Here is a 27,528-nt window from a genome sequence, read left to right as displayed (position 1 = left end):
GGTCCTTATGAAAAAATTCATAGGAATATAGTATATATAGCTCTTGTTTTTTTCTTCTATTTGCTCCTTGTCTCTGTCACCTAGTTTGTTGTCTCTGATCCCGAGTTATGCTTCCTATGTTATTTTGACTATACAGATATGAGTTTGTACAAAGACAGTTTCATGGGTTTTTTTTTCTTTAATATCTGTATTTGTGGATGGATTCTGTAGCTACTCTGTAGGTGGTATGACGGGGGTAACATTTTAAACTAATATTCATGTTCTAAGGTGCACACGAGCCCACTGCCTGGAGCAAGGAGCCTCTCAACTGTTGTGTTCTGAAAGTAAATGGGAAAAGCGCTCTGTTTAGCCAGAAAATAAAGACCTTGAAATTTATATAGATACTAGTTCAAAGACCGGGAGGTTTATTTGTTATTATTCTTCTGAGAAAAGAAAATTACTGTGAAGCAAACCCAATACAAGCAAGGTTGGGGGAATTAAGATTCCAGAGAACAGATCTGAAAATGAGGTGCTATATTTGCAAGGCAAAATGGGGCCAATATTCTTATACTGTGATCTCAGCTTCAATGCCTTTCTTTGAATGTCTACAGTAAATGCACCAGGGTAAAAACGGTGATTGTCACAGAAAGGAATGTGAAGTGCAGAAAATGAGTCAGGACCAAAGAAGCACTTAAAAGAGGTATCTTTTAAATAAACAAAAAACAAAAGACAAAAACCACCAGGAGGCAGAGATAACAAAAGATGGGAGAAAGATCCCCTCCCCAACAGCATATTGAATTTTTTTCTTCCATAAAAGCATCCAAAGGACAATAGCAGAGAAAAGGGGAAACATCATTCTGCGAGTATTTGTTGTAGTTAAGAGTTCCAGAGCTGAGACTGTTCTTCATGGCGCGGTCCATGGGAAAGATGACGTGGGAAAAGCAAAAAGCTTCTGTAAGGACAAGCAAGAATAAAAGTTACATTTAAAATACTTCCCTCCAACTCTGTTGTTTACTTACACTCTTTACAATTGAGACGTGTAGGTCGAAGATCAGAAACGAGACATTTCCTACATTCTTTCAAAACTGAAACAAATTTCAGTAGCACAAGACTGAAATATCTTTTTGAAACGCTAAAACAGTGATAAAAATCATCCCAGCTACTGTTACCTGGGATTTCGGGGGTGTCAGAAAATTCTTTTGAAACATAGACAAATCAATGACTAAAATTGACAGTAGAACAAATACTGCCATTTTTGGTCTCTATGCAAGTTTTACTAGGAAGAGGTTCAAGGCTTTTTTTTTTAAACACAAGACTTACGAGGCAAAAATGGGTAGTTTGGCACAACATTGAATTCCTACCAGCTTCGTACTTCTTGAATATTATGCGCACTCAAGCAGCATAGTGCTGTGGAATATTTTACAACAAATGGACAGCTGTCAAAAATAAGACGGTTACTGTACCTCCTTCCATTTTTTTCCAGTAAAATACAAAAAAGACAGTGGAAATGCTTCAGTCTACTGACAGTTCCTCTCTTTCTTAGCCTAGAATTCAGCCCTTTGGTTAGAAAATAAGAAAAGATATTCACTTCCCTCCTTGCCTGAGGGGGGTTCAAACCCCCATCTACTCCTTTCGCAGACTCTGAGAACCAGCATTAGTGTAGTCACATCACTGTAGGCCCAGCTTTATCCCAGCTGGTGTTAATAATGAAGCTAAATTAATTTACATGAATTTAAAGTTCATTAAAGCAAAAAAATCTGGGGGCTCCCTTGGCCGCGTTCTTTTGGACCGGTGGCTGCGTTATTTGGAAGGAAATAGGCATTGCCAGATGTAAGAAACTGAACACGAAATAAAATGTGAAGGGCTGATGACTAAAATCATGTCCTGTTCTATGTGGAAGTTGTTTAAGGTAAGTTGTAGTAGCGTATGGATGAAAGCTAAGGAATGCTTAGGAAAGGAAGCTTTATGCACACTTTTTATGTTGCTTTTTAGGTCCTAATCTAGAAATTTATAGTACCAATGGAAACTATTGAGATTGATGGGATACCATTATAGATGCAGCAGTCTGTAAATGGGATATTTTAAATATACGTGTCCTAAAAGTCCTTAAGAATATATTCAGGTAAAATATGAATATTACAAACTTTTCTTTCTAAACTGCTTTCATCAGAATAAAGTGACTCTTGTGCTTTACCAAATGCCAGAGCAAAGCGGATAGGTTCAGTAACCACCAAAGGAATTTCTTGAAATTATATTCAAGTAAATGCATGATATAAACAAATGAAAAATACTTCTCCTATGATCTGACTGTAAAGAGTATAAATAATTCTGACAACAAACTCACCCATGCATCTTCTGTAGTTATCAGATATGTGCTTTGTGTCATTATTTAGTCAACCATTGGAGCCATTTTTTTTCTAAACACGGGTACCTGAACAGTATCTGTTACATACTGTCAGTTTGCTGGCAAAATGCCACTTTTTATTTAAAGTGAACACAAATGCCCCTACTCAAAAGATACTTGAGTTGAAGTGAGCGTATCCATTTTATAAGTACCATTCGTTCTTGTAATTTCAGTCTCATCTTTCACTTCCTTTTCCATTTCAGGAGCAGGAAAATATGTGTCCTGAGGAAAAATGTAAAACAAGTTAAACTCAGTCTGATATCCAGCCAAAGGAACAGAAAAGCTCTCTAAAAAGAATGGTCATAGAAAGTCAGGTTCTTGTCTGCAGCACAGTTTCCAGGCTTATCTTTTCTCTTTGACGGACTTATCACACCCCATCTGAGAGCAAGGAGCCATTTGTCTCCTAAAAACTTTGTATTTATGCTACTGTAAATGATGCAGGGCTTCTCAAGAATAAGGCATCACATTTTAGCAGGACAATGATGAACACTGATTCACAAGTAACATTTGGGAACCAAGTCTTAGACATTATTTTTTAAAACTATATTCATGTGGAAAAATACTCAGTTTGATGTCATTAATATCACTGCTGTTCTTATGGGAAGGATTCTGTGTCCATACAAGTAAGTTCAGTACAGAACTGGAGTAGTATACCAAAATGACCTAGGCCTCTATCTCCACAGATAAGTCAGTGGGAAGGATAATATTTTTCTACTCAAAATTTGGTGCAGGGTTTCATTTTTTTTTATCATTATGAAATGACAGGGATAATTGTAGGCTTTTCCTGTGTAAATCTGAACAAAATGTCTATAATTTTGTACGAGTCCTTTGATTTATTTTCCAAAATATGAGTTCAGTGTATCCATGCTGCTGTAACTGTTGAGTTGTAGTGTGTTAGAACAAGACAGTAGAAGAGTTCGAAACAGAAATTCCACATTTATTCCGACCGTGGAGTAACATGTTCTAAATTTTATAATATTAGAAATAAAACCACTATTGTACATGTCTTTTTTATAAACCATTTTGATACTTTCTTGGTTTTGATGTTTGAAGATGTTGCTATTCTATTCTATTCACCTGAATACATTTTTAAATCTTGATTCTTGACAGTTAAAGTCCAATAGTGGGGCAAATGTGGTCTTAATACCTATCATAAGTCCAGCTCAGGGCACTCTCTGCTATGATTAACTGAAAACCCATTCGCTACTAGTACTGTGGTGGTGAAAGAGACAAAATACTTTCCAAAAATTGTTTTATGACTGTTAAAAAAATACACATTCATTCTTTTCTTCAACCCACTCATTTTACCTAATTAGTTTATCACCACAGATTTCTGTATAGATGTACCTTTCTAAATAGTATGCAAAGGATATGAAGAATTTTGTTCTTGGTCCGTTCTATTTGAGCATCACCTTTGTAACTTTTTACTATTTCATGTAGATTTGCATGGAACATGTTTGATTTGATTTTATAATTTCATAACAAGAAATTAGTTTCATGTTTTTCTATTCTGAATAGATTGAAAACCTAGGATTCCAAAAATGACTTGGATTGACTGAAATACTTGGTTATAGAAAATGAAAACCTTTTGTTCCGATTTTGGAATATACTTTTTAAAGACCTTTCCATAACATACATCTCTCTGCTGGACCTTGATGAGTACAACAAAAGTTGGATTCTTTAATAAGCTCTGTCTCAGCCTCCCCGTGATGGAAGTGATTTTCCTAGTCACAAATGACGAATCTCATGGCTTAACAAAACTACTTTATTGAAGAGAGAAGAGAAGAAGGGGAATATTGAGAAGATGAAGTATAAAAACTACTTCTCTTTCCTCATTTGAACTCCGTATTCATTTCTTGGCAGTGAGCTGCCGAAGTAGGTGGCTGCTGCTTTTCTTCTCTATTAATACCTGCTCGCAGTCGGGCTTGCCAAGCAGGAAAGTGCCAGCCAAGTTGCGGCAGAGCTTGCATGAGCGAGCGTGAGTTGCTTGCTTGCTCCTTCAGCTTGGTAGTGGTTCCTGCTTTTTAGCAGACGTGTCATACCGTCGGCACCACGTGCTGCCCACGGCCCTGCGAGAGACTTCTTAAACTCTCTCCTTTAACCTTTATTAGCTAGTTCTGCAGGCCATTGCCCACGTTGTGGTGATCACTCATATCTAGGCATACCGTGTTTTGGTCAGACTTTCCACACCGCAACTACATCATTTTCTCCAGTTTATAGTATTGTTGCTTTTAAAAGTAATGCTGCCAAATGTGGTAAAACATAAAAAGCTGAACGTGTTTCAGATATTACCGAGACCTTGCATTCAGTTCCCTTTGGCTTTACCAACCCACCCACACTTTTGGACTTCCTTTTTTCTGGAGTCCGCTGAAGGGTTCAGCTCTTCGAAGACTTGGTCTCAGGCTGACAGTACGATATGACCAGTGAAAAATATTCCAGTTTGAAAAAGTGTGGAATTGACTGATGAGGGGGAAAAAAAAAATCTCTGCAGCTCTTCTCAGGGACCAGAATGTATCAAGCAAATAATAATTTTCTTGTTTTTTCCTCCATGTTTCACATGAAGTTGTTTTTACTTCTTCAGACTGACCAGACTTTAATGCCCCTTTATCTCCTACTTGTTGCCTTCTCTTGGTGCAAGTTGTGTTACATACTAAGCGTGGGCTCCGGGAAATTTTCATGTGCTAGAATCTTACTTCCATGGTGAATGGCCAATTTTTGTTTCAAACATCATTAATATATAGAATTGCATTGGAACCAGCATTTAAAAATATTATTTTCTATAAATCATGAGCGTGTCAGACCTTTGCAGTCTTGGGAGTTTGACCACAGAAGCCTCTCGGCCGTTGCCCTGAGCAGGCGGGTAGGAGCCCGTCTCTCGCGCGGGTGCTGTGGACCTGCCTCGGGTGCAGCCACGGGCTGGGGCTTCAAATGGGGTGGCAGGAGCTGAATGAGCTGCGACTTCCCCTTGAAACTTATTAGCAAATGTCCAATAACGAGGGAAGATCTGGCTTAAAAGGGCTAGAGATTATAGGTTCGTTCACTAATATTTACTGCGGTTTTGTCCCGTATGGGTTGTCTGCTTCTGCCATACTGTTTATCTCAAGGCACTTTGTTTTTTGCATTTGAAAAAGAGAGAGCTGAGGCTGAACTGCGCCACGTAATGCCGCGTGAGAAGGATTCTAGAGGTGTGAGAATGAGAAGGGAAGGTTAGTAATGTCGTTTCGTAACTGGTAAGCAAATGAAATGCATTTTCTCTCTAAATCATGCACTTATCACACTGTAAAACCTTTTACAAGTCTCTCAGAGCTACTAATCTAACATTTCCTGTATGCAGTGCAGTGCAGGAGTTTTTGTCCACTGTTCTATGTTTTTTTTCTGGGTTTTGGTTCACCTGTGTGTGCTCCTGAGGAAGCAAAAGCTTTGGCATGTTGTGAGAAGTGGCAAACAGCAGTTGGAGTAGTCTGACAAAACCAGACTTGCTTTGATATGCCCTGCAGCCTGTGTTATTTTCCATTTGAAAAGAAGAACAGAGCAGGTAATTTTACAATTATAGTCCAATATTGCACCAAATAGGACCTTCAGTATCTATGCAGTGCAAAGCCCTGTAATTATCTTTTTGACACAGAGTATACTCTAACAAACCCAATTTATTATTTTATTGTGCTAAATTTTGTACTCAGAACAATTAAAATTGGTTCACATCATTTCAGTGCTTGACTGCATATGAAGAAACAAGCCACACAATTTATTTTAATTAGAGGTAACTTACATTTATGTGTCTGTGTAGAAAACAAACAAAAAAAAAGAATAGTTTTATGATTGCAAACTACCTAGCTCATTTTAAAAAATGCATGAAGTGTATTTCTGAGTTACTGTAGTATGGCTGAATTAAATATATAAGATGATCTTTAAAATGAATAAGTAATGCAGATTTAACAGCATTAAAAATGCTCAAATGCTCAAAAAATGTTGGCCTTTTGAGCTAAATTTTCATGTGGTTATAGAACACTGTTATGAATTTTAGTGGTAAATTTCCACCCCAAAATCATAAATAAAACATGGATATAGATACTAACATCATCTACTAAAAAGTCTTAAAATATTGCGAGCAAGGTGGAAACTCCATTTTTGCTGTTTAAAATAAGTTAATATATCAGTGTATGTTCCAGTCCTTTCTTTTTTTTAAAAATACTTGTGTTTTATGTTACAGATCTCCTCAAACCTTGAGTAACTTGTAACTTGAAAACTCTTTCTGGGTTTGAATTCCCGTTCTGCTGCTGTAAAGTTGAACTCAGTAGACTGTATCTCACCGCACAGACATTTCTGAGGTTCTCTGTGGGTGCATAAATATCTGTAAGATGTGGGCCATACAAGGATTTTCATAAAAATTTCCAGAGCTTGTTACAGATACGAGCCAGTAAATAAGTCTTCCAGTTCCCTTATTTTATTAGAACTTCTTCAGTCTAATGAAGAGCTCAGCTGGAAAATGATAGAATGGAATATGTATATATTCATGATTTATGTAAATATTGCCAAACGCTTTTTATAACATCTAATGCTAGTATGCTGCAAAGATTCAGTTATATTCTATCTTATATCCAGCAATTCTATTAAACCACTACATTTGTCCTCTGAAGAACATCTACATGCCTTTTGCCACTGACATATGTACTCTTTAGGTATGTAAATATGTATAACATAAGTGCTGATGTGTTACAATATTGCTGGTATTAGGTACTTTAATTGTGTAGGCAATTAACACTCCTTTTGTTCAGCTCATTATCATTTTTCTCAAGCTGAGACTCTATCAGCAACCCATTCCGTATTATGCCTAGACGTCAAGTCATTACAGCAGTTGACACAAGACAGCCTTGAAATGTGTGATACTAATTAAGTAAAAATCTCCAAATTACAAATGGGTTCAATCTAACTAATGAAGAATGACCATCTACAAGAGACAATATTCATTTCTTACTTTGTTGATCATAAAGCATTGCTTTAGTGTGTTGTATTAAATCACCAAAGTCCATTAACAAAGCTTTCATGTCAGCCTCTCCAAATACAAGGAATATTAACTATTTTTGCTTCCTGAAAACTGAGAGCGCTTTTTCTCCTCTTCCTACGGTCTTCATTGACAAATGTTCACCAATCTGTTCTCCAAAAATAACCAGGGAATATACACTTACAAAGCTTTTGCTTATGCATAGTTACATACGTTTTCTTCCTTTACATTCAGAGACATCCTATGTACATGAGTTTAATAAAACTGTATTTTAGCTTACTAATCTTTAGAGACTGAGGCAAAGAATGTAAATTCTCTATCTGTCTTGTTGTCTGTTTGGGTAAGCTGCACTGCACAGGTTGAAGCTGCGGTCACTGAGCAAGTTTATAAAAATACTGAAACTCGGTGAGGCATCACTGCGTTATGCTGGGTGCTTGTGAGAGAAGATTGCAGTGGTGAGGGCTGTGTTATTGTTAGGGGTTTTTTATTCAAAGGCCACTGGCACACTGAGTTTTGCAAAATAAGAGAGAAGCTGTTGATTTTCAAACAAAGTTCATGGTATTTAAGTACATCCTCTTGTGGGTTCTTCATTCTCTTTGCTTCCAACCACCAACGTAATTTCTCTAAAGCTAGATATTTTTATTAGTCTTTATTGACTGCAGTGAAAGGGTTTTTATTAGTTGCTGTGAGATAATGCATCTTCTTCTAGACTGTATAATTTCACAAGGTTGCAGTTTTGCATTTATGACAAATTGAAGTGAAAAGTTTAAGGGCAAAATTTAGGGAGATTTAAGAAGATTCAGAGATTTCAAAAGACCCATTTCCAATTTTTATATTCACAACTCCACAGTAATATAGAATGAGGAATGGGAAAGCATGATTTACTTCATTAACACACTATCAGGTCATATGTGCTCTTTCTAATACACCAGATATGTGTATGGATGGATGCATGCTCCCTATATGCACATATATAGAGAGAGTCTATAAAAAATGAATAATTATTACTCAGTCTGGGACAACAAAAATCAGATGACATGTACAGAAAGAAATGAGGTTTCCAGCATCTAATGAGATAGTGGAGCCAGCAGAAGGGTTTGATTTAAGCAATAGGCACAAATTAAGATGTTTACTGTAACTTTAGTAAAGGCCAGAATTTTGTAATCCATTCTATAGGACTGCAAACATCTTAAAAATGTGTGATATACAAAGGACTTCTGTTGCCTTATTGCATAGTAATATGGCCTTGCTGGTGTTATCAATAGATACATTTTCACTGACATCCAAAAAAACCACAAGTGCAAAGAAGAAGACCACATTAAAACATACATATCTTTTGGACTTTACATGGTTGTCAGTTCCTGTATAAACCACGATTATGTATCTAAATTACCCTCGTCACTAAATTAACTTTCATTCTGATCAAGGGTGGCATTTTTTTAAGTACTATATATTTATTAATTGATTTGTTACATTAGTCTTCTGACATAGTGTATGAATTATTTTGAAAGAATATTGGACCGCTCCAAGCGACTCCAGCCTGGTTTCCTCTCCCTGCTCTCCTTTCCTCTGCTACAGCTTTTGTCCTTCCTTGCTACGTTATTTTTCTCCCTCTTTATCTTTCCTCTCCTCTAATGAATTCCTCCATTTTTTTTCTCACCCAGCTCTCTCCTCTGCAGTTTTTTGCTCTTTTTCTATTACTAGAGAGGCTGCAGAAAAGTTAGTAGGCAAGTAAATTTTCCCTTTGTGACCGTTGATTTCTGTGACCATCCTTAACAGCATTAAACGAATTCACATTCTCATGCGATTGAATTCAGAAGTGGATAAATTTAGAGTTGTGCTTGGAAATACTACTCCAGTCTTGTAGAACTGTATGTTAGATACAGAAACTATGGACAGAGAAACTATATTGAAAATAGAGCTGAGGGAGAGATTCTCAATGCTGTGGCTGAGGAGGTGGCGTCTTCTTTTGTTAACCATACAGGCACCCTGCTGACCAGGTGAATTTTCTATTTGATGTAATTTTGGATGCAAAATGTCCAACTGGACATAAGACTATAGATGGATTTTGATATTAGGAGCTGATTTTATTGTTGCCAGTCAATGGAAACGGCTGAGTTTAGTAGCTAGATCTGCATGGTATTCTCTCTGTCCTGCCTGTGTTAGGCACAGTGGTTCACATCCCAACTCCAGTGGCCACGCTGGGTCTGATCGCCAGAGGATCAGCTGTATTCTGACTCCAGCTCTGTCCAAACCCGTATGTGCCCAGAGAGTTTTTGGAATGGTGATAAGGAGCTATATAAAGATTTCCTCTATACCTCTGTGTGCCATTTGTCAGCCTTTGTGCAAACTTTCACTTAGTTTTCCTACTTCTCTCTGGTAGCTACTAGCTACGTTACACTAGAAGAGGTGAGGCTGGTGGCTCCGTTAATTGTTTACATCTGTGGACTGAAGATGAGCAAGCGTCTGATATCCAGAAAGCAGTGATTAGGAGATAGCCAAAGGGAAAGCGTTTACTAGAGAGCCATCTCGAATAGAGTACTGACAGTCATTATACTAGCCGTATGCAAACAGTGTTCAAGTTTTAAACAATTAAACCTATTGTGTAATATTAGGTTTAGACTGTCTGCTGTTTGCATTTCTCCAGCGTTTATGAAGATGCACACACAAAAAGGAAAAAGCAAGCAACTGTAGAGCATCATAAACCCATATCCATATGCTGTGTTTTGCACCTGTGAACTCATTCATGGATAATACTAATGACAGTGCTAAAAGCATATCACAGCAGTGTAAGGACTGGAGCTTTGCGTGCCACTACAAGGCTTGCTAAGCTTTGCAGATAGGTAATCTTTTGAACTACTGGATCTACAAAGAAGTCACACGAAGTTGTAAACCATCCTTCTGAAGCTAATTTGAATGTGTGTTCATTATGAAGTCTTGAATCACTAAATTGTATATCAGCACCTTAAGCACAGGCTAAGATCAACACAAATCCTTGACTGGATTTGGGAAACGTTGGTGTGGATAGTTGTGCTGATTCTTTCTATACAAAACACAATGAGCCAAAGTCAGTCCTTGAAAAGGAAGGTATATACCAGAAGGCTTTTTGTGGCTGTACTCTTCTCTTTATAAAGAGAGGATGAGACACTCGGCGCTAGATACTTAAGGCTGTGAACCAGCACAAACCTGCCGGTTTTAAGACCTATGATGACTCAAAGCAATTGTTTGATTTATGTTCTGCATTTTCTCTTTTTTTCTGTTTGTTTCAGTATTGCTTTCTACAGTTTTCAGCACTCACTTCTTAAGTTTGGTCATAAGTTATGAGATGATACAGTCAGTATATTCATTCATTTCCACACTGAGAAACCTACTAACTTTTCAGTTTTATTCTTTCTTGTGGAATATTATTTTGGAGACAATATGTTGTGTTTGTGAGGTCAGAGATTACAGCTATTGTTCTGTCTTGAATAGCACCGTCCTTTGCTTGCTCTCCTCTTCTCAATTGTCCATATCCTAGCCTAAGTGCTTAGAATTCTCTCATGGACAGCTAAATATCTAATTTAATTGAAGGTGACTTCAAACTTCTATTTATTATGAGTCTATGTGGGTGAATAAAGCACAGTGATAAGTAAGAGTAGAAATGAATGACTAAGGGGTAACCTGTGATACTGTAGATCCCTGTTAAATCTGAAATCCTGTGTTTGCATATATGTAAGGTACCAAAGAATAAGTTTTAAAGCAACTTTCATAAATTTACCCCAGGGTTTCAAAATCCTGATATTAAAAGTACACATTATGCTATAGAAGTGATATCTGTGTGAAAAATTTACTTTTTAAGGGAATTGTGGTATCCTGTGATATATAGCATTTAATGTGCACTTCACACATTAATCGGTAACTGCAGAAAATAGTAGTAGTATTCAACCTTTTGAAAGTTTTCGAACATTCAACATAAAACTATGAATTTGTCATGGAAGAAAAATTTTTAAATTGTGGATAATCTATTAAATCTTGATGGTCAAGCAATAATGTTGATTTTTACAAAATTTTAAAGTGTTCACTTTATTTAAATTTGTTTTTCACTTAATTTAACCTAATGCTCCTCCACTGTGCTCTGAATCTGGAGGAGAGATGGGGCACCATCACTGTGACGGAGGCCAGGTCAGAAGGAGGAACGGGCCTCACCAGCTTACATGTGCATAGTATAATTAATTTGACTAACTGAATACTGTATTGTGCCGTAGTGCAGTATTTTCATTTAAGCCCATATTTATCCAGAGAGATCCTAAAAGTAGTGGTATGGATTATTCTTTCTTAAACTTTGGGCTATTTTACCTTTATTACAGTCACGAGTCAACTCCATTTGATAATACTGAAGAGCAAACATATGTAGCTGCTATGTGAAAACTTGTCTAGAGTGTGCTGTAGTCAGAACAGTAAAAGACATTTTTCAGAACTCTGTTTGTATCAAAATTAGCAATTTTCTCTTTGGGTCAGAGTCTGTCCACTGCTGTATTGGTGCTTGCTGTGGGCGCCAGTACAAAAACGCCTCTTCCAGAATTCCCACCTGTCCGTGCAAGCAGAGGTGGGTCCAAAGGCCGCTGCCAGAGCGGAGTAAAGCTGTTGTTCAGGGTAACCGCTCGCTGGTGAGGAGGCCGACTCCGTAAACGCAGCTCAGAGAGCAGCATGGAGCTGGGCGTCACCGGTGCCCAGCACAAAGCTGAATCGCAAAGGCGACCCGCAGGCTGCAGTAATGGTTTCTGGTGGCTGAGGGCAGAGCTGCTAGAAAACTGCTAGACTGCGAGCAAATCGAATGCCGAGGTGTAAAAGGGGTCCTGCACCACATTTATCTGCCTAGGCTCTTCTGGAAAGGGGTGGGCTGCTGCCTCAGCTTTTACCTGCGGGGTTCAAATAAAGCTTCCCTGAGAAGGACTAAGGTGGAAAGACAAGCTCGGGACTGGCAGCTTTGATGCTGTTTTATATCAGTTGTTGAATACAAGCGTCTCTGAATGAATTTGTAAGGGTTAAGGGTTTTGTGTGAATTTTACTGGACCTTGAATTTTTGAAGTGCAGTAACAAGTCTCCTTTTGTCTTGCTGTTTCGAAAGTCTTTGCAAGTATGTTTGTTCATACCTTGTAACTCCTTAGTAAAGTTGGACTGCAAAGCTATGCCTTGTTTTACATTAAGAGGAATATTTCTAGAAGGACTATATGTAGTGAAATAATCTTCATCCATAATTTCTGTTACTGAAAAAAAACCAAACACTTATTCCTTGGCTATGAGAACAAGAACTCTTAGAAATAATCAGCTTGTACTCTTGTTTGCATTTTCTAGTCAGAGATCTAGTACAGCATGAGCTGGAAGTGGGACAAGCATAGTTTTGATTACAAATAAGCACAAATTTAAGACAGATACCATTTCAAAAGCGAATGGTAAAATGTCTCTGAATTCTCACAGTGGTCTTTGATACCTTCTGTCGTGATGCCACTTTGGTGGGATGAGAGAGATTGTGTTTCACTGGTGCCAGTCTTTCCTGCTAGAGGATGTTACAAGGATTCTCTTGTCTTTTCTCAACCCCCCACTGAAGCAAGGGCACTTTCCTTGAAGAGGCATTGACTGTGTTCCCCAAATACTGCGCAGGTACGGCAGAATCATGGTGCCCTGTTTTCTCATGCTGTCTCAAGTGCTGGGAAAACGTAGTTAGCCGTGACATAACATGACCACATCAGAAATGGAAGTCCTCGGTTCCTGATCAGGTCAAGTCGCCAAAGAAATCTCTATCCCAAAATGTATCCCTGTTCTTCTGTTTTCAGTGTGTCTGCTCCTGAGGGCACAGCCTGCCTTCTGGCGAATTTAGGGAAAGCAGCAGGGATTGAGAGGGGAATTTACAGGTACTAGCACGGAAATTGTGACGTCTGCTCTTGCTGCCTTTGCCTTTGGAGCGTCCCCCTCCTGGTGGCCAGCAGTTGTCCTTTCCAGCTGGCCCTGCTCCTTAGGCACAACCGAGTGCTTCACAGTCGCCTGTTCCAGAGATTATTCCTGGGCTCGACCAGTATCACTGGCTCAGCTCAGCAGTGGCTTCATCACTTGGGGTCAGTGCAGGGTGGCGCTAATGCAGATGTTAATTCTCGCGAGTGCTCGGGCTAGACCTGATGAGGGTCAGCAGCCTGAACCCAGTAACTGCAAGGTCTGATTCTCATATATTCAATTGTTTCTCACATATTACAGCACATGTGATCTTACCACATGTGCATCACACATTCAGTGAAATTATTGATCCATGCAGTGTTCAGTCAATTTTCAATCATTATTAAAGTCGTAGGTTCAGATGAGATAGAAGCCACGTAACTTGGACTGTGCTGTCCGTATGGTTCCTGGCCTGCGTGTCGCCATTGCGCAGTGCTCTGTCAGAAGGAGAAACTGCAGCTCAGCCCACAGGTCTCCTGTGGATTTGGTGCTTGGTAGTCTTTTCTGGGACCTCGGGACCCTGTTTGGGCCTTTCTTCAGTTAGTCTTTGCTTAGTGGGCTGCACCGATTGCTTTCTCTGGTTCATGGCCCCGAGGGCCCTACTGGTCCTTCTCAGCTCTGCTCACCCCCCAGGGCCTCCGTCACCCTGCCGGGGCCCCCGTCCCTTCTCCGTGCAGCCCGGGGCCGTCAGTCGCTGCCCCGCGACACCGCGGCAGTGTGGGGCTCCAGCCCCGCTGATGCCAACCTGTGGGCCGACCTCCCGGCCAGGCCTCAGTCCATCCCCACGGCGGTGCCCAATGCCCGGGGCTGACATCGGGACCCCGTTTTCCACTTATGAGAAGTTTGGACTGTTTCTCACCAGCTTGTGGCACTGGGAATTATTGCGTCTTTTGAAGGGAAGAAAGGACACCGGGCAGCTTTCATATTCTTAGCGTTCTTGCACTGATGTAAAATACATTGAGATTATTTTGAAGAACATTTTTAAATTCCTTTTCCTAAAGTTCACTTGAGGAAACTCCCTGAAGTGGCTGTCTGTTAAAGGAAAAGGGAATGGAGTAAACAAGATGAAAAGCTACTCGCCTTTATTTGCATTAAACTTTCCAGAAAGCGCAGTAAGTAGCTCGGAGTCTGTGGGGGAAGTACGCGCTCCGCTGGATGCCCAGCGCCGCGGAGCTTTGTTCGGCTGAAGGCTTTTGTTCAGCGAAGACGGTGGGAGTTGTGGGCAGCTCGCAGGCCCTGGGGACACGCCGCCTCGTTCCCCTGGCGTTACTGGATAATTGAGACCTGTTAGTTCTTAGACGCATTTTGCAGACGCTAGTTACATAAAATAGGGGTTTTTTGGAAGTTCGTCTTCTTGCGCAAGTCAATTCAACAAAAATTACTTTATTTTTCCATAGCGCCATGCCAGTAAGGAAACATAAAGTACATATAAATTTATCTTAATCACTCACATGAATATATTAATTGCTTCTAAACCGAACCTTTCTGATTTCACAAGTGGTGCATAAAATTTCTCTTGAAAACAAAACATTGTGATTAATGCTTCTCTGAGCGTATTTCCATTTCCCCTCATACTGTTCCTCCTCAAAGAAAACTAATTTAGCAAGCCCACCTACTACTGATTTTAAGTTAGATAATGTATTTAAAATTGCAGTTCATTTGTGCCCTGAAGGAATCTTTGTATTCTAAAAACAAGAAGGATAAAACCAAATCAAAACCAAATCCCAAAATCTTTAGACAGGAGCTTATCAGACTTGTCCTGTTCAGATGTTAAATGTTAATTAAGAGATTTGGTCTTTTCACTCATTGTTTTTACTAGGAAAATACAAATGTTTATATATTTTTGATCACATATTTCAATTTTCTGCTTGATCACATATGATTATTGGCTGTATCTGTGAACACTGAAGCAATCTTGGGTCTATATGCAAGTAATGCAGTACCATAGTTTACATACTTTACAAATATATATTAATTTTGTGAATGTTCTCTATTTTTTTTAAGAAAAGCATTTTTCTTCCTCACTCTCACTGTTCATGTTTGCTTTAATGCAGTGAATAAATGGCAGATCAGATATGTTTGGTTTTGTTAAGTTTTACGTGCCTTCAAGTCCTAATGAAATTGAAATGTGAATACAAGTTAAATATTTCAGTTTTACATGACCTGCCTGATATTGAGCACTTGGCTACCCCAAGCTGCCTTATTTCTGTGCTTTTTGATAACTCTGCCCTTCTCCACTGATCCGTGGTATGTCACAGTTGATAGTCTGGCAGGAAATAGGAATAAGCGTTTCTAGTTCTGGTTCTTCTACTCTTCTAATTCGGCCTTAAATTAAGCCACCTAGTTCAGATCACAGAATTTGGTACGTGTATGTAAAACATCCTGGCACGTATTCCTCAGTCTCGAACTTCCACGCAAGAAAAGAGGAGAGAGCACGAGAACGGGTTTCGAGGAAATTGGAAGCTTAAGATGTCTGAAAAGTAATTAAAAAGAAACAAGCTTCTGAAAAACTGCTTATTGCCTGGAATGAGAAGTAGCCCACAGACAGTGGAATTCTGGAGAAACACTGGCCACTGCCGGAGTTTGTAGATAAAGTGGTGAACTTTATGTGCATGCAGTGCTCTATGGGGTGAGGCGTCCTACCTCCATATAGCAACCCTCTCCAGGAAAAACACCAAAAACCCAAATCAAAAAAAAAGAAAACCACCCAGTGGCCCTGCTGCACAGAAAGGAAATAGAGCTGCACTCCTCCTCCTCTTGCTTTCTCGCCTTACCCCGGGGTCAGGTCTCTGGTTCGCAAAGGACTTTGTTACTGCGATCTTCAAACCCTAACTGCGAAAAGATTTTAATCATCTCTGCCCTTCCTATTTTTAATTTCCTGTTAGATTTTACTGGAAAATATAGAAAAAAACAATCTATCTTTGTAAAGTGTTTCACTGTATCTGCTAAGCCCTCATGCGAGGTAGTGCACAGTGAGAGCAGTTCCTCTTCTTCGGTTCAAAGGGCGTTTAGACCCTTGCTCCTTAGCTTAGGAATGCAGTTTGCCTGAAAAACTGTAAACACAGCTGTAATACAACTTCCTTTCTCAATCCTGGAAGCACACAATTTGTTTGAGACGGAGCACGTTCATCCTTGTATACATTAGCTTTTTATCCCTGGTACCAGTGAACCATTTTTTCTGTTAATCAGTGATACAGATATCAAGGATACGCAAGGACATGCTTGGCGTCACCGCCTCGGTAGGAGGTGTCACGCTACGGAGGTCGGAGAAGGGAAGCGCGAGGCTCCGTCGCTCCTTCCGCGCTGCGCTGGGGACGTGGGCCCGGGTGGCGGGAGGCAAGGCCTGTGCGGCAATGACGAACGCCCTCCCACGAGCAAACCGACTGTGAACCGCTGAAAATGGCTATTTGCTGTTCCTCGCGCCGCGTGACGGACAGCTTACTAGCATCTAGCACAGCAGGGAAAATTTTTAATTTGAGTTTTCTTGTTGGAGCAAGTTTTCCAAGTCTGGATTTTTATTTAGTGGGCTATACTAAGAGCTATCTATATCTGTTTAAGAGTACGTAAAGTGCCTCGGCGCCGTCCTTTGCTTTGTCCCGCTGACCCAAAGAGAGACAAGATCTGCCAAAACTGAGATGTTCCCACTTCCGAGGGAGCTTTCAGATACTGCCTGTTTTATTTCTGTCCTTGCTCTCGGAATTAGTACCTAGGAGAAGGTGAGAGCGTATTGCACTCGAGCACATGGCGTCCTAGGTTATATTTCCCTGGAGGACTGTCACAAGCTGACGGAGTTCAGCGTAGACCCATAGCAGCTATGCCTAACACAGGGAATCAGGGAGCTTTAAGTTGTTTCCTGAAAAGAACTTCCACAGCTCTAGTCTCCGTGTAGCTCACCGCATCCTGCACATAAATTATGAGCCACCCTGCTAAAATGAGCTAAACACTTTGGGCCTCCAGACGTCCTTTACAGAGCGTTAAGCGCTCTCTCTGCTTATCATGTGAAATTGCATTGCTTGTAGTTTTTTCCATCGATCGAAGCCCCTGCAAGCAGCTAAAGGAAAGAGCTGCTCAGGGCTCGCTGCGGCTGCCGCGACAGCAGGGTGCGGAGGGCTCGCGGGCCAGGAGGGGCGGCGATCGCCGCCTCCGCACCCTCTGCCCGCACCCTGCACGGCTCGGCTTCCCCGCCAGCTCCCTGCGCTACAGGCCCAGTTCCGTCTAGTGGGGCCATAAATATTTAACGTTCATATCTAATTTCATATCTAAGAATCAATATCTGAGATTATTTATATAGTGAAACAATGAATATAAATACTAATATCTCTTTTTTTATGACAAGACCAGAGAAATTCTAGACTGTGGTTCAGTAGGCAATTGCAAATCTTATTTAATGTTTGCAAAGGTAAACTTTAGCATCCGTAAAGTTTAACATGAAGGAAAACATACATTTTATCACCTGTATTGTAGGAAGTAATCCTAGCTAACCTCTTGTTTTTAGCTGCATTAATCCTTACTTGATGATTTTAATTCTTCTCAGTACACTATTGATAACGCACTGAAAAGCTTCACAACAGACAACCATGTGAAGCGTTGTACTTAGCTTTAAAATGGAAATAGTATGCAATATAGAACTTTCTCTGCCTTTTTGTGGATATAAAAATATATATGAGAAACTTTCTGTGTATTTTCTAGGTCCTGACGAAGCAGATTTCAGCTGTAGCCTGAACTATATTGCCTGCATCGGTACGAACAAATGCATTCACTTGTCCCAGCTCTGCAATGGTGTTTACGACTGTTCTGACGGGTTTGATGAAGGAGTACATTGTCGGGGTAAGTAAACTGCTGAGGAAATGAAAATGAATGTCATTGATAGAGATATATTTTGATGTATATTTCAAGTTTATTTTAAAAATACTTTGTTGTATGAAGTAAATGCAAGTAAGAAGCACACACAGATTTTCAAACTTTAACAATTATTAAGTTTGTATGATGGGATTCTTTATACTGAAAGAAGGATGAGGAAACCTTTGTTAGGGAACAGAAGTCGGGCAGCACACGCTGTTTGCCAGAAATTTATTTTTTCCCTGTAACTTTTGTTTAAACAAAATCAGATAGGAGAAGAGCTAAAGACAGACGCTGAAAAGACCTCAGATTTGCCATGAGCAGTATTTTGCTTTTAGGACTTGCTCTATGTAAGACTTTGTTCAAGTAATCTGCTGTTTAGGAGTGTAGTTATCTAACTGTGACAATGAGGAATCTTAAATAGAAATTTGGGAGGTCAGCTTTTTAATATCTCAGGTCTAACACTCATGAGTTTTATTAAGCTCTACCTTGGAGACGGTTATAAGCTGCCGTATGAAACCCAAATCTTTGATACCCTAAGTGGTTAACATATCAATCAGTAGACTTCACTGCTAGGCAGATAATTGCTGATGATCCTTCACAGGTCTCCTGTTCAAAAGCAGAGACCCAGGAGCAGGTCCTGGAACTTCTGCTGCAATCTAATGTGACAATATACAGTAAAAGATACAATTAATGGTATAGTTCAGAAAGTTGAATTAGAATTTAAAAGTTCGGGTGGACAGATTTCCAAAACTGTCATAACAAAATCTAAGCCAGTACCAAAAATAAGCCCGCTAAAAAAACCCACACACCATAAAGGAAAAGAACGTCAGCGGGAATTAGTCACTATAATACTGCTGACTCCACAAAACCACAAGCAGTTATTTCTGTGTAACCAACTGAGGATATAGACTGACACAAAATATGTTATTCACAGTGATTGGAATCATTTCTTTTCTTGAAGGCTCTACTTTTGTGGTCTTGTTCAAGAAGCAGTATACAAAATCAAAATTTGTGTCAACCTATTGATTTTAGCATTGGTCTCAGCATCAAAAAAGAACAACTATTAAATTGGCCAGAGCAATCTTTGGCCCACACTGAAGCTTTCCAAAGTTGCGAATGAGTTTTTTTTCAGAGAACGGCGTTAATCCATTGGCCACCATTTAGATGTGTATTCCTCAATAATTCTCATATTTGTACTAACTATTCTGGATTAAGGTGCAGAGGATTAAAAACTTCAAGTGCTGAATAGTTATTTTATTTTCAGTCTTCAAATCAGGAGAGCAATGGAATCAGAAAAATAAGTAGACTAAAAAGTGAATGTGTGTGTTAGTGTAAATTAAATGTGGTTACTTTTTTTGTGCAGCTTTTTACATATGTAGTCTGTTCTTTGGAATGTCGTAGCACATAAGATAACTACTCTTTATTCATGCCCTTTTAATTTATGCTCAGATCTGCCTTGTCGGGTTCGTGTTGATTCCCGCTCCTTGCTTTATTATCATATATGAATATGAAAACTTCCCAATGGTAAAATTAATGTCTGTGCTAATAAGTTACCATAAAATTTAGTAAACTATACTAAGCTTTTAAAAGTAAACATTTGATCTAGAACATACAGAACATGTATATGATGAAGTTCTTTAATGTTAGTTTTTTATGAAGAATTTCATGTTGTCTCCCAGTAATTCATCTAGTAGATGGTAAACGACCCATTAATATTGATTCTAGTAGCAATTACCGATTTTGCTGTGCTTAGTAGAGGCCATTCTTGAGAACATTAGTGGACACATTCCTGTCAAGAAGGTTAAAGAGTATAGAAAATTATAATTTTACATTATGGTGATGTAGTTTGATACTTACAAGTGCCCCTAATGTATTGTAAACAGGGTTGTTAAGTATCATATAGTTGATATGAATGCAATAGAGCAGTGATTATATTTGAGATATATATGTATATAATTATATAAATATATATAATTATAAATATATAAATATAAACATATCAGAACAATAAACAGTAGATGCATTTTGTAGTTAATGTACATTCTAAATAATGAATTTACAAGGATATGTTCAGAGGATTTGTGTAGCCAAAAGCTGGAAAGTTGCTTCAGAAACCTAGCAGAATATTCAACTCTTGATATTAACAAGAAATATGACAAGTATGTTCCTCTTTAATTAACAGTGTTCCTATGAAATTTTTTATGAAATTTTTGTTTGAGCGGGAGGGTAAAGCAGTTTTAAGTAGTGGATTGCAAACAACTCTCATGTTCACAGACCTGACTATGTTAAAATAACCTGTCGCTAATGACACTGGTAATTCTGGGCAAATAAGTTATGGTCTGGGCAGCAGAAAAATATTTCACAGTCTGAATTCTGGGGCACGTGATCATGGCCCCGACCTTTGCAGCGTACAGGCACAGCTCCGTAAGGGGGAAAGCTGCTAATAATGGTGAAGAACTAAGGAGATACAAGCATTCAAGAAGTGGAACTATTCTAGGAATTTCTTTCTCTAAGTTTAACACGCTTATGTTCATTCATTACATTATCATCTTTGAGGGATATATTCAGGACTGCACCTTTCCCTGGGTAGGTGAAAATATGATCGTATCTGCAGTGTGGTAATGTGTGTAAAGTTTCAAGGAAATAGTAGTAAATACGGTGAGATTCCTTTCTTGTCATCTTTTATTTCAGTCACATTCACATTTTTGCTGGTGAGCGTAATGCATAAATTCAGGAGGGTTTGTGGCAATATGAAATAAAAAACCTTGTATTATGTATGGTTATTTTACATTACGCATTTCAGTGTCCTTCAAAGGAGAAGGGGTATTTAGTTCACTAAAACAGATTGTGGACTTAAGCTGTTTGAAACTCACAACGTGTAACAGTGATGAGACATCTGTATTTGGTCATTTTGGTTTCTCTGCTATTTTCAACTAATTAAGGAATGCATTAGCGAGGATGAAGGCACAAGCAGGGGCTTACAGTAATTGCTAACCTTTCCTACGAAGCGTAGGCTGGGACCGCTCAGTTTTCTGAGATTCCCCCGCTAGTTCCCCCCAGACCAGTCCTGCCAGATGTTGGCGCAGTCGCTGCCCATCGGGCGTTCGGAGGCTGGACAAGGCTTGGGTAAAACTCGCCAAACCAGACCGGCGCGCGCCAGTTCGAGCGGTCCTGCTGGAGGACTGATCCAGAGCTGTTCCTGGCAGTTACGTTTCTCTCCTTAACACGGTTCCTCAGGTTTCTTTTGAGAGCCATATCTTTAGCTCAGCTGTATTTGCAGCCACTTTTAAAATTCAGCCAAGCGATGAGCTGAGAATTCCTCTGCCGCAGGGGAGTCGCCGAATTACTAAAAGCTGAACTGTTAGCTCCGAGTCTTTCCTCCGCACCGTTTATCCCTGAGCGCCCCGCGCAGGGGTCTCGCTACCGCTATTGCTGATGGGCCACTGCAACAGGCAGCAGTAAGTTAAATGAGATGTCCCGTGGCTTCAGCTTCCTCCAGCATCTGATTTGGGGGTCTTTTGGCAGTTAAAATATCTCGTTTTTCCTGTTCTATTTAGGAACAGCTTAAACAAATATTTATATTATAAATATATTATATATATTTATATATATATATAAAATATATTTATTATATTTATAAAGGGAAGACTAGGTAACCTGGCCTTGAGTAGGTTAAGGGAGGTGGGTTAAATATATCGTTAAGATAATTTCTAGAGAATTACAATCACATTTCTATGAATCTTAGAAATGGTTGTTTATAGGGCTAGAGAAGTCATCTCTACAGTTTTATAAATCAGTTTCTCTTATGTGTTTAGCAAGAAATTGGAGGTGATATACCAAAGTTAGTTTTCAGTTTATCTCTGAGTTAGAGCGGTAGAGAAACAAAACTTGTTCAGAGTGTAGAAATGTCTCTTGTTTCGGTTAGCTAACTTAGGACTACAGGAATAGATATGCTAAAATTCTGGATATTCTAGCCAGAAAATACTGTAAAAATACTGTAAAAAGTACTAAAAAGAGTATTAGCACAAATACTTCACGTATCTTCAACTTTAAACCAAAATATCCTAAAAGATACATAATATTTTTGGAACAATTACCGAGGAGCAAAACTGAGACAGAATCAGAGGCCAAGGTAGGAGCCCAGTGCGGGCACTAAGTACGTGCTGATTCTCTGACTTCAAAGTTGAAGTCTATTTTGCATTATACCGCAGTATCCTTTGCATTTTTATGGGCAGTGTTGTATTCTATATATACACATATATATACCTGTGTATGTACGGGGAATACTACAGGAAGTTCATCCACGGTAGCTAAAAAGACGGAATAGCAGCAGGTGTAACAGCCTGCAGGTTCGCCTCTGCAGCGTACACGTTCACACGAGGCGCCTGGGGAGCCGCTGGGCCCGGGGCTCGGGGAGCTCCGCTCGCGCTCTCGCCTGCGAGTGGGGCTTTTCCCACCCGAAACGCTGATTACTCAGATTGCTCACGCTGTCTCAAACGGAAATTAATCATAATCGCAAGGTTTCGGCGTCCGTTAAAGCCCCTGCTCTTTTGAGAGTCACTCATAAGGTAATTGCTTGCTTCTCTACCTGTCGCCCTGTTTGACACCGCTGGCAAGACAAACCTGGCCATGCTGTAGCATCTGCATTACCTTCAGAAGGCCCAAGATGTCATAAAAATAATTTGAACTTTTTTTATACACTAACTAAAAGAAGCAACATGTTTTCGTAGACTAATACTCATTAAGAAAGTCTAGGTGAGATCACAGAGGTCACTTAAGAGATTTTTTTTTCAATTAAAAAAGAAAGTTTGACTGAACTTAACTGAGATCCGATAGAATCCTGCCAAACCTTTGGTTTATTTGGATCTTTGCTAACTGTGATCTCAGCCATAATCTTTAGTGAATAAAATATACAAAGCCAAACTGGATCATTTAGCATAAAAACCCCCCAAAACACACATACAGAAGATTTTGCTGAATAATTGCTATGTTTTTTTTGTAGCAGCCTATAATCAGAGTGTTATTTTTCTGTTTATGCTTTTTGAATGAATTGTTGCCATAAGATGAAGATAAATGCTGCTATTACAGAATCATTTATCCATTCTGGCACTTTTACAGCTGGGGCACTGGGAAATTTTAAATAGTGTTTGCTAGAGGGGAAAATACAAATTTCAGAATTTTATGGAAACTTAAAGCCTTTCAAGAACGAGACAGAATTACAAAATTGAGAACTTACGGAGCTACATTAGGATCCAAATGTTAAACACCTTTTTTCTTTTTTCTTTTTTTTTTGCTTTTGTTTTCTAATGAAGTTGTGTAGCAAAGTAACAAAGAAAATCTAACTTAGACTAGAATCGTAGGTGTTCCCCTGATTTTCTCATGAGACTTTTCCAGAAATAGTGCACACCTTCTGCAAAAGAAATCCCCGTAAACTCATTTGGTCTATTCTGACAAGCACGAAGCCAGCCATCCTTTAAGAGTGCAGTGCGCAAAGTGTAACGTCGGGTTACTGAATCCTTGAACCCCCAGGAAATGTCACACGGCTCCTGACATACCGGAGGGGCTGCTGAAACCACGAGGTCGCGTTCAGAGTGATTCCCCCTGCGATCACACCATGTTCCACATCAAGTCTTTACTTGCGGTTATAAGACAGAAAAAGAGAAAAAAGGTTAGGGACTAAACTTCTAAAAAGCATCAAACAGTTTCTTTGTGTGCAAGGTAACGAGTCCTCTTGAGGTAAAGGAATTTGTACTGCAGGAAATGTAATATAATTTTCTCATTGCATAAAAGGCCTGTGAAATCATGCAAGATTTCATGAAATCTGGAACTGAGCCACAAAACACTTTAACCTTTGTATTCCTCCCTAACCACAGTATTCTTTTTCTGCACTGTAAGAACTGACTTCCAATTTAAACTGTAAAGACTTTTCTCAGGAGAAAAATAAAAAGCACAGGACTTCTCCTAAAGATTCATTTTTTTATATTATAGTATCTGCTGTTACACGTTTGCAAGAGAAACACATTTTGTTTGCCTAGGATGCCAAGACGATGTCTTTCCTTCTTTTGAGATAGTTGTTGTGATCCTCTTGGTCAAACAAAGGAGAAACGAGTTAAAACGTAACCTCGCAGGGTATTGAGGCAGACTACTGGGATATGGTAGAAACATACTGAGACGTCTTTTAAATCCTCGAAAGCTGCTGTGTAGGGCAGAATGCCTGCAGTGTGTTACGGCACACTGCTCACGTGGAGTACGCCAAGGAGCAGGGCACACGGCGCCTCAGACTCCGGAACTGGAGTCAGTGAGGATTTAGACAAGGTGAAGATTGTGTCTGTCCAGATTTTCAAAAATTCAGTGGAGATTTGGTTAAAGAAGAGAGAGTTTATTCAGTTTGACATGTTCAAAATTTCTGCTTGCTGAGCTGTATAATTCTGCAAGAAAACAAGAAATGTGTAAATAAATTTTGGAAAGCGTCAGATGAGCTGTATCCAGGCGTAGCTTTTTCATTTCTGCAGAAACAGAGCTCAGGCACTGACCCCTGCGTGTGGAAGGAACCGTGGGTACCCGGCCGCGGTCCAGGCGATGGCTTTTCCTCATGATCGTAGGTGCTTTTGCTTTGGATCAGAGCTGCGAGTAAAGAACTACGCTTGTCTCGGGGAAGCGTGCTTGCTCTTTCTGTTGTGTCTCCTTCTCATATCAGCATGCAGATATGCAGCTCGGGGGACACGATTGCTTTCCCACCTTGTTGCCCTGGCGGAGCTTGATGTGGCTCACTGGAATTAGCAAGGTCATTTGGCCTGTTCTGCTGTCAAGAGAACCGAGTCCTGGGCTTGCTGATTTAATAACTCGCTATCGCAAAGCCCGATTGTAGCAAAGCAAATTAAAGTTGGCTGGTAGCAGTATGCAGCAGTGGAAGATGCTTGAGTGATGAGATTTCATCCCACCTTTAATAGGCTGTTTCTAAAGACATTTTTAGGCCGAAGTACTGGGCAGAGCAAATGCTAAAATTAAGCAAGAGCTGGAAAGAAAGAACAGGAGATGGCAATGATAAATACTGAGAAGAGACAAATGGGCAATTCCTCACTCTATATTTCAGAATTCTTCTGTTATTATTAAGTAAAAAAAAAACAACAAATCCAATGGAAACCTGATTTTTCAGAAAAGGACCACTAAGATACCAGCATTGCCTATATGGCAAACTAAATGTAGAATTTAAAAGTTTGATAATAGTTTGATAAAAGTTTGATAAAATAATAATAGAAGATAACAGATCATCAACTACTGAAGGACAGTGTGTGTACAGTATTATGATCCTGTCTTTTGTCTGTTCTCAATCGGTTTTTCCATTTTAAGTTGCAGTTCATTTTCTTGAGAGAAAAAAGTCAGATGTTGGTATGTGTTGGCAAAATCAAGTATTGGTCAGTTATGACCTCCCTGAATACAAATACTGATTTGTTTTGCTATTCAGACTGTATCAGTGCCAGTATTTTAAATACATATGCTTTCTTAAGGGTCGTGGAAACCATGTTTACACAAGGAAATGCAGAATCGAATGTTTGAACCATGGATTTCTTTTTAATCTTCCTTATGAAAGAGAAAATTAATGGTTCTACCTCAAATATTTTATTTCTTGTGTGATTCCGTTACCTAATAAAATGCTTAACAAACATTTTAAATATGTCACATTTTAAACTAGACCACGGTGGTTAAACCAGTTAGCTAGCGGGCTGGTTAGCGGGATCGTGTGCTGGGACACATGGACCTGATGAGCACGGCTCTGTGTGGGTCGGAGGAGGCTGCAGTAGAGTGATGGGAGAAGGTTTGCTCTGCTTTCCAGGAACGGAGGTTGGGTGGTATTTATTGTTACCGGCTGCCGTTGTTGGCTGCTGTTACTGTTTTGAGGCTGCCTTCTACTGAGAAGAGAAAACAAACAACCATTCTAACTCTTACCGTGAGCATCACATTTTCAGTTGTATTCAAAAAATTTTGTTATCTTTCTGTGGATTAGTGTGTATAATTACCTGATTATTTTTTCCAGGTCCAACTTCTTTAAGGAATTGTCTTACATAAGAAACATAAGATGCATGTACAACTTATTTTAAAGGTACTTTTATGAAGATAAATACTTTTGGCATAATCTCTATATGAAAAGCTCCAGACATATTCACATTGCAAAAGAAACCAACTCTCATGTGAGCTCGCCCCACAAGCAGGAGTTGTGGCTGCTACCTGGGGTCCAGTCATTCATGTCCCAGAGCGTATCTTGACTGCATCGTTGATGTAAAGGAGTGGGAGACAGCTTGTCCGTGCGGGGGAACTAGGGCCTGAGACCAAATCCTTAAGAAACACTGGTAACCTTCAGGCATAGTGAGAATGATAGCATGAGCTTTATCTTCTGCTATTGTCACCAATATTCAGGGAAAGAAAAGTAGTTTAGACTTACTGAAATCTTATTTAGAAGGAGTAACACTTTTTCCAGTTTCCTTTTGAGCAACTTTTCGTTATCAGAATATATAGGAACTTTTAAAATTAGACCTTTAGGGTAAGAACTCAATTAATATTTATCATGTTAATTAATAATAAAATTATATCTGATGAGAAAAAAGGCACCTGAGGCACCTATCCATTAATAAGAGACATCATTATTACATTTCCATAGACTCTTATTCCAGTGACATTATTTGTGTATTCATTGCTCAGATCAACAGAGTTTTAAAATAATTGAGCAACCTGGTGTTTGAAGCGAGAAAGAAAATTAAGTGAAAGACACATTTGCTGAAAAATGTGGTTTTGGTCCCGCTAAAGCTATTCATGAAGTCGACCTAAATTTACAGAACGGTATCAAATGGAAGACAGAAAAGAAAGAAAGAGCAAATTCCAGGGCTAGAATCACATTATTTGTCAGAAGTGGAGTTGTCAGTTTTCTCCCCCAGGAGTCCTCAGCCAAGCCAAATTATGAGACTTGGTTTCAAGTTCTTTTACTCTCTGCCTGAGGGGATTTGACTTCCCAGCTCCTTATCTTCCCAAGGAGAATAAGCAAACTACAAGGTGCTCTGTGTGCGGGCTGCTTCTGCTCCTCATGGTGCACTTCTACATGGGATACACAGTTAACCATTTATTATGGCAAATGCTTGAAGCTCCAGGAATATTTATCCTCATTCCCATGACAAAGAGGCAATTTTGGTCTCTCCCTCGTTCCCATCTCCATGATTATTTGCGTATTTTTAACCAAGTGGGCCAGTTGTAGGAGTTTGGGTAGATTTGGTCCCACCTGGAATACATAAGCACCTACAGGACATCTGCGTGCCTAACTGCGTACGTATGGTGCATATCTGCG

At 39.5% G+C, this 27,528-nt stretch overlaps 1 protein-coding gene across 1 annotated transcript in view; it reads left to right on the top strand.

Annotated features, from left to right (window-relative positions):
- LRP1B (LDL receptor related protein 1B) overlaps positions 1 to 27,528 on the top strand; it is a 752,762-nt gene that overhangs the window by 273,849 nt on the left and 451,385 nt on the right. The window contains exon 3 of the mRNA XM_067299399.1: positions 18,042 to 18,179. Coding sequence (XP_067155500.1) covers positions 18,042 to 18,179 — 138 coding nt within the window. The remainder of the gene's footprint in view (positions 1 to 18,041; positions 18,180 to 27,528) is intronic.

The sequence above is a fragment of the Apteryx mantelli genome, chromosome 6, assembly GCF_036417845.1.
Source record: "Apteryx mantelli isolate bAptMan1 chromosome 6, bAptMan1.hap1, whole genome shotgun sequence".
Classification (NCBI taxonomy): Eukaryota; Metazoa; Chordata; class Aves; order Apterygiformes; family Apterygidae; genus Apteryx; species Apteryx mantelli.
Note: the sequence above shows the minus strand (reverse complement) of the source record. Positions and strands in the feature narration are given on the sequence as shown.